The sequence below is a fragment of the Curcuma longa genome, chromosome 13 (assembly GCF_044706935.1).
Source record: "Curcuma longa cultivar G26 ecotype Majalengka, Jawa Barat chromosome 13, ITB_CL_G26_1.1, whole genome shotgun sequence".
NCBI lineage: Eukaryota > Viridiplantae > Streptophyta > Magnoliopsida > Zingiberales > Zingiberaceae > Curcuma > Curcuma longa.
The window spans coordinates 8,547,420-8,558,417 of NC_133873.1; the positions used below are offsets into that span (position 1 = coordinate 8,547,420).

At 37.5% G+C, this 10,998-nt stretch overlaps 1 protein-coding gene across 2 annotated transcripts; it reads right to left on the bottom strand.

Moving 5' to 3' along the window:
* Positions 1 to 421: 421 nt before the first annotated feature.
* On the bottom strand, positions 422 to 8,875 carry LOC141844109 (calmodulin-binding protein 60 B-like). 2 transcript variants are annotated; one of them, XM_074732110.1, is made up of 9 exons: positions 8,757 to 8,875; positions 8,455 to 8,645; positions 6,293 to 6,368; positions 5,777 to 5,841; positions 3,432 to 3,925; positions 3,187 to 3,347; positions 2,909 to 3,112; positions 1,450 to 1,669; positions 422 to 1,258 (listed from the first exon to the last, which is right to left on the bottom strand). In XM_074732110.1, the coding sequence occupies exons 2-9, from the start codon at positions 8,544 to 8,546 to the stop codon at positions 654 to 656; spliced, it is 1,917 nt and encodes a 638-aa protein (XP_074588211.1). In that variant the 5' UTR covers positions 8,547 to 8,645; positions 8,757 to 8,875; the 3' UTR covers positions 422 to 653. The 2 variants fall into 2 exon arrangements, with proteins under 2 accessions (XP_074588211.1, XP_074588210.1); XM_074732109.1 differs by having other exon boundaries at positions 8,455 to 8,690; positions 8,757 to 8,863.
* Between the last annotated feature and the right edge of the window lie 2,123 nt (positions 8,876 to 10,998).

Sequence of the window (10,998 nt, forward strand, 5' to 3'; positions counted from 1 at the left end):
GATGACTGTCTGGTTTTGAGTTTTCCATTGGAATTTTTTTTGTTTTCATACCACGGATCAATCCCAATTCGTCATGAGTCGATACAGATCCGTTAGATGATAGATTAATAAAATTTAAATTTATTTAATTTAAATTATTTGACAAAATGAATCGATCTGGTGGATTCAATCCAAATTGATTATCAAACTGTAATGGATTCATACAAGATGTAGAACCAAAGGAGACAAGCAATTCAAAAATCTTTAAAATTTATGTTTATTTTAAACTAGATAAAGCATTTTGTCACTAGCTAGATGCCTAACTGTGAGTTCATCAAACTAACTGAATTAGTGCAGGAAATAATTGCAATACTGAAGTAAACTGTTCATTTTTACAAGCATCATCAGATGTGATCATGGCCACGACCAGATTCACGCACTGTTTCAATCAAATAACATGATTAGCAAAGCGTTCAAAGACCAGAAGTCCATAATTTACAGATGATATTCGCAGACACAAGCAATTACTAAATCCATGGAGTGACTTCTTTTGAGAGATAACCATCTGCTCAATGCTTAAAGGATACACAAATAAAACCAGGCTTAGAATTCAGGAGGATGTGTATGAAGTTCTAGTAATATACAAGATTAACGAGAATTCAGCGATTGGTTTGTTAATCTTCCAGTTCAACCAGTTGAGCCCTCCTCCTTTTCTCTGCTGCTTTTTTCCTGATAAATATGCCCCACCGCATCGCGGCCTTTACCTTGAGCCATCCGACAACAGCTTTACCGGATGAACGGTTCTGGTCCACATCGAAGTTGAAGGCTGGAGACGGGGCAGGCATGTAGGAAGGGTACCCATAAACATCATCTGCCATGTTATTTGAAGTCCCAACCATGGTCAAATGTCGAAGTAGTTGTTGCATCTCATCATTTTCCAGTATCTCGTGACTGCTTCTGCGGATCTCTTCTTCAGTGAGGAAGTCGTCAGAACCATGGCCCTGACGTTGATGGGACCAGTTGTGATAGGTGCTCAGATTTGGAGGCAAGAAGGGTTGGTCCACCAGTTGATATGCAGAGCTTGAGTGTTCCGGTTGGACCAAGGCAAGGCCAATGCTGTCATTTCTTGGAGCCTGAACAATGTCGGATGACGCACTGAGCTGACTTTGAGGGGACAATGTATGTTCATACTGCAACTGAGCATTTCGACTAACAAGTTGATGATGAGTCGAGTACCGATTCATTTGATTATGGTTATAGGAAACAGAATCTGTATCTCCTGCATAGAAACAGGAGAATTGGAGAACAAAAACTCATCAAAAAGCACATGCAATTCATCATGAGAAATGGTACTTTGACTTTAATCTAGAAAAAAGATCATAGTAAAATTAAGCAGAAAATCCACTAAAATTAATTAAAAAGGAGTCGTGATAAGAGACAAATACGAATATCAAGTAAAGATTTTGCTACCTCCATTGACCACTCCGGTACTGATTGAAGGCTGAACTGCAGAAGCATGCTGCTCTGTGGGTGAGTTATCGTACGAATCTGAAAAATTTGCCAAAGCTGCAGCTTCACTTCGTGTGGTCATTGTCTTCTTTGGCATCAAGCTCAGAAGAGCTTTGCCATCATATTCTATTACAAACTGCCAGTTCTCGTATGCTTTTTTTACGAGTGTATCTGCAAAGACCTGCAAAAGTGTAAAAATGGAATTCACAGGAAAGCACTGTTATGTCACTCAATCATATTCTACCTTTCTAAAGATAATAACAAAATGATAACCGCTACAGTTTTCAGATTATTAGTTGTGTTAAGATCCACTCATAAAAAGTATAATAGCAATTGGAATATTTGGGATATTGAAATGCAGTTATAGCTAGCATCTCCAATATAGCATTTCTGCTTAGGTCGATTGTTTAAATTGTAGTTGTCGTCATTGTTAAACTGTGTTTGTTCCAACTATTTGAAGTCGACTATGAATTTTATTCCTCTATCTATATCACAAGTAATTCTACCTCTTACACTTTCTGCTCTAATAAATTTAACTCATCCAACTATATAATGTATTGATCATTTTTGATCAATCTTTGTACCATCTCAAGCTCCATTTCTCAAACTCTTTCATCCACTCTCCCAAACACATGTCAGCACAACATGATGCGGATATGACATGCGAGTCAAAGAGTTGGGCTCAGCTTCCTCAGCCATAAGGAAAGAAAGGAGGAAGAAGAAACACAAGGATGCAAAAGAAAAAGAACTGCATAAGGGGATTTATTTAGATGAGGAAGATGAAGCAGCATCATAAGTCACTTGCCATCGTAGAAGGAAGCTGTCAGCAATGCAGTACCTAGGCAATGAGTGGCAGTGAGGAGAGAGAAGCAAAAGGTTTGTGCAGCATGAGAATAGCAGGTCTGATGCAGGAGAAACCACAAGAAAAAAGGGAAGCCCTTAAACCTAATATTATTCCTTTAAGAATAGAAATGGTTCAATATAGCAATTGAGTTGGATCTGATTCACACTCGGTTTGAATCCAAGGCAAACCCGATTTAATCAAAACATGATCCGACCATCTATTGGTCCAACAAATCTCAAATTGGGCATAAAAAGAATCTGAAACCTCAAAAACAGCCAGTAACACTCTTGTTCGGTCATATTAATTACAAATTATGTTAAAAAAACCCTGATTAACATCTCTCATCCCTTAATTAATAGATAAATTTAAACTATGTCAAATTAACAACATTATGTATATTAGTTGTGTTCTATACCCACACATTGTATTTGGAAACTTTTCTGACAAGAAACTCAATTTATTGTCTCCTGTTTTATCGACTACCAGAGTTACACCTGATTGATCAGGTTGAAAAATATATGCAAGTCAACATCACGTTGGAGCATTAGAGGAAAAATAATTTGCAACAATGCATACCTTTTGACTATCTGTGAGAGTTTCAGCCGAATAGAACTGCTCTCCAGCAATCAAGCCACAAAACTCACAGATATGATTGAAAATTGCACCAATGCTCCTTGTATCATCAGAATAATAAACATAATATTTTCCGCTAAGTGGGCATGTCTTGGCATGCTCAATTAAGCTCTCCCACATCTTATTTGACATACCACCTCCAAGGATCTAAAAATGTAATATAAATAATCAACATGCAATCAGAAAAGAATCTCAACAATAAAAATGTACCAATGTCATACATTCCGCAATTTTTGTGGATCCTTGACATACAGACGGAGAAAATCTTCGACTGTGGAAATTCCACTCCTGTTCAACTTCTTATGGAACGACCCATCCTTGCCAATCTTTTCCAATCTCCAAACTTCGTCCTTCCATGAAGGAGGATAATGTTTCTTGTATACTGTAATAGATATATCCAATGACGACGTAAAATTAAATGATGAAATAACTGAAGTAAGAAGCAAATGAGTGCAAAAAAACATACATTCTCCTCTATGATCCTTAACTGTGAAAGCTTCTGTTTTTGCCTCTCGAATGTGAATACCCTCACAGAACCCTGAAGAGATTTTCAGTCCAAGTCTGAACTTCCTGCTCCGTATCCAGCTGGAGTTATCAGTGAACGTCAACTCTCCAAGTGTCCCCACACCTTCCTTGAGTAACACCTGCAAATCTCCAGTTAAAAGTGGTCGCTTCCCTTCACGCTCTTTGACTACATGACTTTCAAATTCTTCTTCAGTCCAGTTATCATCATCTTCATTGTTAAAATCACCCTCAAGTACAACAACATCTAACTTTGCAGATGACTCGGGCCCTGATGTCACGACAAACCCAGTACTTGCATCGATCAAAACAACATGAATTGCAGCACCTTGTTCACCTTCTACTTTTCCACCAGTAAAAAGTGGAAGAGATAGTTTTGATCTAAAATGCAGCTGCAAGTTTCTTCCATCAGGCCCTTCAATTTGTTTTGGAGAAGCCCTGCAGTTTCTAAAGAATTAGAGTACTGATAAAGTGAATTTGCAGGAACAAAAATATCCAGTTATCAGTCACAGCCAACAAACTCAACTAATTTAAAATGCAGAATGATCAAGGGAACTGTGAATAGATTCCTAGAAGTGCTGCTTTAAGATATAAGGAATATACAAGGAATACCCTAAAAAGAGGAAATGTCTGTGAAACAAAAAAGAAAATAAATGGCTATTAAAAATCTAAGTTCATAGGCAAGTCTTAAGTCACATGTACTCATTCATACAAAATGAAGTTGATCCTGTAATCGATAATCATTTCTCCTAATAAAGGGTTTTGCTTTGAAGGTTCTGGACATGGGAAGACTAAATAACTAGAGATTGGGTTCACAATGGGATGGGGCAGGACAAGGCCAAAGGCAATTTTAACTTTCCATACCAACCCCACTTCCCAAGTGGGGCAGGACAGAAGTATGAGATGAACTCTTCTTTCCTATCCCTGCACCACCCTGTGCCACTTCTCGTGCAAGTCAAATTTGAGGTGGCGCAATAAAATATGCATTAAATATGTAAGATGACTTATCCCATAAGAAGCATGTACTTTGTGATAAATTACACACACTGCAAAAGGGTCAGGCAGATCACAAAAATCTTGCACATCCTTGTTCAGCACTGCATGTGGATTACAATTTTGCATCCCAAAGGTACCCCATTACAATATAGGGCGAGGTGGGTCAGGCATATTCAGGGGCGGATTGATGCAGGTGTTAATCAGAGCAAGTCAAATTGTTATCCCTAACTAGAGATTTAAAGGTGAACTAACATCAGTACTATACAATAAAGATCCAGGTTGACTTTACCAGAGACAGTCACAAGGAAACACTATATAATAAAGATGAACTCACCATGGTTGGATCTTATAAATTGAATAAACAAAAAATATATATATAAGATGAACCCAATTGCTACAGTGATCATGAAGTGACGTAAAAAATACCTCATCTAGGTTCTACTTAATAAATTATAATTTCCAGTATGACTTTCCGAATTGGCCGTACATGCTAATAAATATATGTTTTCTTTAAAACATGATATATATAACTTTCAGTTACGGTCACACATTTACCTTACCAAAAGTAAAAATATAGGAATACCTTAACCACAAGCTTGGCTGTGTTAGGCCTAGGGGTCAACCTGGCACAACCTATGGGTCGTGTTTGGCCAGCACCCCCAGGAAGGGAATTTTAATGCATGGTCCATTGATGGTTGGACCATGCTAAGTATGACCAATTTCTTGTCTGGTGCCATGGAATAAGCGACCCTGGCCATTTGCCATCTCTTCAGATAATCGGCTTATTTGTCAGATGGCATGAGTTGATTCCCAGAACTAACATGGACAACAATATCGTCCACTGCCCATATTTGGCCAATTTTTTATACATAAAAAAGGATACTTAATAAATACATTCTACCCAAAAAAAGACAATGTTAAACCTTGGTATATGGAAATATCATATCTACAAGACCATATAGAAACCCCTTTGGGTGCTAAATTTACCTTTATACTGTAGAAGTTCATGTATGTATATCTCTTTAACATTTTAAGAGATCAAGTTTTTTTACCTTTTCAAGAATAAAATAAAAGAAAAGCTCAAAAGAGAGAGGGCTTGAGTCTTCAAATTTCCCAAATAATGGTCACATCATTCATTAAATATTAACAAGCAAATCTATTCATGTTTAAGGATGGCATGAATGACAGTGAATCTCAATATAGATATTGTAATATAGGCTGCAAAAAGAAATAAAAAAAGCAAGAAAGTCCAAGTTTTCTCAATAGAAGATGGCATTTGTCATGATTATGTACCTGCCTCCAACTCCAAGTTTAGCAGGACCAAGTTTTGCTAGTGCACGCTCCACTTCCTCACTAACCTACACAGGCACAAAATAGTCAATAAACAGGCACAAGTTTTTTTCCAAACAAAAACAGTACATTCACAGCCACACCACACACGAGCTTAAATGTCTGTGCTCAGATGTCTAACCACATATGTCAACAAATGTGTGTGTCTAACCACATAAACAGGAACAAGTTTTTTTTCCTAACAAAAACAGTACATTCACAGCCACACCACACATGAGCTTAAATGTCTATGCTCAGATGTCTAACCACATATGTCAACCAATGTGTGTGTGTGTGTGTCTGCAGTTGGATGTGCATGTTCCCAGATGCAAGCTTGTAAGAACACTCATGCACACATGAAATGCACAAGTCTAACGTCAGAATCAAAGGCTCAAAAAAAATAATAAACATAGAAAAAAAGGTAACAGCTTTGTTTACATTATCAACAACCATAAAAACTGCAGAATCAAATATACTTACAACTCTTCGAAGAATGGGCTCCAAAGAAGAACAAAGTCTTTGCAAACTGTCCACTTTGAGAGCTTCCACAACCACGCTGCACATAGAAAAGTTTATTACAAAATTCACACATCTGAACGTACCATAGAATATCTAATTGAGACAATATAAAACAACTCAGCAAATCATCTTAATAAAGACAACTAAAAAAAGTAAGTCTTAAGAGAGCTTAATGTCTCCCATCATGACTGCAGAAGAACAGAATCAAACATACACCAAGGGATGCAAAAAGGAAACTTGAAATGCAGAAGACATCCACCCTAAAAGTTCACTCCACAACCTTTGTCCAACATCTGATGATTGATATTCACCATGCTACTAACAATATAACTTGAAACAACATCAATGATCTTTATACTGACTATCAAATATTCAATTCAATGGTTAGTTTGGCAATCAGGATCATTTATATATAATTTATATTTCAACTACCAAACTTGATAAAAGCGCATAAGACCAAAATATATCTGGAGCAAAAAATACGAAAATTGTCACACCAAATGCTTGGAGAAAGAAGAATAACCATCTTCATTCCGATCTTTTATTTTGAGAGACATTACATAAAAAACCCAGCATGAAAAAAAAAAAAACAAGTTGAGACAATATATATATATATATATATATATATATATATATATATATATATATATATATATATATATATATATATATATATATATATATATATATATATATAGCATGGAAAGCAAGGGTACTGATCCTTTGACTTCAATTGTGATAATCATCGTTTTTCAACAATTCGATAAGATGTGTCACATTATTTGTGGACACAATAATATTCTTTTACAAAGGATGTTTGTAGATATAACCTTGGATAGAAGACTATGGAAAATTGTATTATCACAGTTTAATAAAATCTATGTTTTTTGAACTCAGACAGAAGTATCAACATTGATATAATTGTCTGATGCATCATTAACTTAAAAAGGGATAAGGCTCAAGGATTCCAGAGAGCCTAAGCATACCCAAGTAATGCTAAGTCACATTGATACTGACATAGAGGAAGAAGTTGAACAACTAAGACAACAGACCTAATACCAGAGAAAGTTGATCACTTCAATTATTCATAAGCCAAGTGCTTTGCATTGGGCATTAGTAAGCATTCCTAAGTTGAGGCAAAGGCAAAGTAGGTTTTCATTTGTCTGTAGTCATTGTCGATACCATGATAATGGCGACACTCTCCATTGATAGTCTTCTTAAGAACGTATCACTGTCCCATGCAACGTGAGATACATAAACCCAAAAGAGTTGATGAAGAGGCAAGTAATAATAATACAAAACAAAAAAACTTTATGTGGTTGAGCAAGTGTTTGCCCATATTCACAAGTACATAGACCACAGATACTGGAAGAAGAAAACTCTAGTGTAATAGATGGTCACTATAGTTAAAGGAGTCAACAGTCAATACAAATTCCAGCCAGGTCTGCTTAGACTTTGAATACAAATCCTGATGCGTACAAGGAGCATAGCTTCAACGACAAGTGATGCAAATCTAGAGGAAGTACTGATCCAGGTAGAATAAACATTGTCCAATTTCTATATGCCTGCAAGGAGCTAAACCATGTGTGCATCCTAAATTCGCATAGTCCTTAGATCATGCTCTACACTCCAATTTTTTTCTTTAGAAAGAGAATCTCCCACTATGCACACTGTCATATATGTGAGCATTTTGCCAATCTATTAGTGTTAGCATTCCTAAACTAGATGTGGGAATACAACTTGTCTGAATCTTCAGTACAGTGTTACTGGATTCATTCTATTTTGGGTGATATTTTCTAACATTTAACTCTTCAAAAATTTTTAAACTATTTTTCATTTGCATATGCTTTGCTTGCCCAACATGCGTCTTGCTTCCTGTTGATTCCAAAGTAACCCTTACAGAGTCCTTCCATCTTATGCCTTAGTACATACGAACAACTCGATAGCATATTTGCAGTTGCTGGTTGTGAGCAAAAAAAAGGTCTGTCCATAACTCTAATTCCATGAGATTTCTCGTACTAGTGAGTAGTAGCTTCATCCATATTTGCGCACAGATCACGAACCGCAAAATCCTGAACGAACACACCAGCGCCAAAAAAAAGCAGAGTGTAGTTTTTAATTACCTCGCAAGGGCAGGCGCCTTCTGTCTCTTGGGCTCAGGTTGCAGGTCATCGCTGCCTCCACGAGGATCTAATATACGCTTCTCCCTGGACATGGCCCTCACACCAAAGCTAGAGGTCCGAATCCCTAATCCGCAAAGAAGGAACCAAATCCACGAACAGAAAGCCCACTAATCTGCACGTCCCTCGAAGATCTACATCAACAAAATCCCGCGACGAGCAGATTACAGTTTACAGATCTGGAAAGTGCAAACACAAACAGTCGGTGGACGAGTAACGGATGAAGATCCAGAAGGAGGAGTTACGTGTTGGCGTTTCTCGCCTTCGCCTTCGCCTTCGCCGTCGCCTTCGCCTTCGCCTTCGGCAGCAGGAAGGGAAACCTAAAGGGACCTCAAGCGGGATGAAGAAGTGCGGCGACTTGTGGTCTGTGGGACATGCTTATTAGCCTTTTCTTCTTGATTTAAAGGTTAATTAATTAATTTTAAATTTTAAAATATTACAAAGAATTTAAACCAAGTTGAATCTAAAAGGCACTTTAAATTTAAAATGTTAAAATGGTTATTCGAATTTTTTTTACTTTAATTTAAATTATTTTTTAGCTTGATTTATTTAAATATTATATTATTAATTTGAGCTTATTTTACTATTTATAACTTTTTTATTTTTAAATTTTTTATTTGATATTATAAATTTATTTTAAAATTTTCTTTATTTATTTACCTATTTAATAAGGCTTATGTATCAATGAAGATAGTTCATATTTTATCCATAAATATTATTTATGAATAATTTATAATTTATAATTTATAATAGCGAATGTTAATTTTTTTTATGAAAATTAAATATATACATATAAAAATTGAGAATCCTTACATATGTTATGTCGAATGAAGTATCAGATCTGTGTAGGTGCCCAAGATATGGTGTACAGATGCTCACCATGTACCATCACTCTCATGGATACTAATAGCTCTCTCCTTGAGTAGACTCTGGTCGATCACGTATCTTCCATGCAAGCATATATCAGGAGATCATGCATCAACGACCGACCTCTGTCATCCGTCATCATCATCCATCCATAGGTGTCACATCGTCCATAGTCAACTTTATCACGTCTTTATCCCCATCGCGTGCTACCTCACTATCTGTCCTCTGGCGGGCCGGTTCATCTGATGCAAGTGTTATAATCATCATCATCACCCCTACACACTTTTAGCAAGTTATCAATTATTAATGGATTTACAATGTTTTTATCGTGAGCCATCTATTGTGAACTAGATAGACCATTTTGGTGGGTCTATTCACCCTCATGAGCTTTTAGGCAAAGCCCCAGTCATAAATGGATTTGCAACATCTTTACCGCGAGTCATTTGTTGCAGACTAGATAGATCATTTTGGTAGATCTATTCCCCCATAGGCTTTTAGCTAAAGCCCCAGACATAAACGATTTGAGACATCTTTATCATGAGTTATTTATTACGGACTAAATAGACCATTTAAGGTGGATCTATTCACCACACCCTCAGCAACAAATGCATACTCTCCCCTCATGAGGTAGGACTCACTCCTCACCCACTCAAGACATACATAACCTCAACACTTTATAGGGTAGAAACTCATCCCTCCCTCTCTCAAGTCATACAAACACTCAACGCTCATGCGGTAAAGCTGGCTCCATAGGACTCCATGTGGCACTGTGTAGCTCAATGCCAAGGCGCCCCCATGCAACTCAAAATCTCCCACGACTCCATGTAGCTCCCTATCTCGCCAGGCTCAAAGGCTCCAAATTAGATTTTTTTTTTATTTTTTACAATATGCTTGTGAATGCAAGTCCGCCAGACCATTATGTGATATGTCAAAATGGCCAACATGGACTCCTATAGTGCAAAACTCAATGCGCATGCAAGGGGTCTATCAGAAGTCTATCTATATGCAAGGTCGCTATCACCTACGATGCATGCTCTCTATATGCTAGGTGGTACTACCAATATGTAGGTACCACCACTATGTGCAAGAAATGCTTGGGTATGAGTGCATGCGGATGGCTTGGTAATGATGTAAAATAATGTTGTAATCTGTCACCCTTGCTTGATTCGAGTACACGTCGAGCAATCTGTAGACATGAATCTGCATCTTCCTAAAAACCAACTCTACATCGAATTTGAGCCCCTCAAACATGCTACTATTCCGCGCTTGCCGCACGTGGTGTACTAATGATGACACGGCGAGGTGACACACCATGTTTATAATGGAGGAGCCATGGTACTATAGTCTAAAAATCCTCAGCATGCGTTGATATGTGGTCATCTCAGGTCTCAAACAGGGTCACATCTAAAGAACACATGCTCCAGTACCTCCTCCTCCTGCCTGCAGAAAGTGCACAACCTGTCTTCTAGGTAATCCCGTCTAGCTCATGGCGGTAGGCACCATGTGCTAGTAGCCATAGGGTAAATGTGTGACTCGGTTGTAGGTACTTCTACCAGACTGTCCAAACCCATGGCTTCCTGGGCCTCATATCTTTGAAGTGGTTATAAGCCCTCCTAGCAC

What these genes read in the sequence shown, in the direction of transcription:
- LOC141844109 (XM_074732110.1), bottom strand. Translation starts at nt 8,546, where the DNA reads ATGTCCAGGGAGAAGCGTATATTAGATCCTCGTGGAGGCAGCGATGAC. An exon ending in AAACTTGGAGTTGGAGGCAG is followed by an intron (nt 3,926 to 5,776) that starts GTACATAATCAT and finishes TAGAAACTGCAG; the next exon opens with GGCTTCTCCAAAACAAATTG. An exon ending in CTCTCACAGATAGTCAAAAG is followed by an intron (nt 1,670 to 2,908) that starts GTATGCATTGTT and finishes ACACTTTTGCAG; the next exon opens with GTCTTTGCAGATACACTCGT.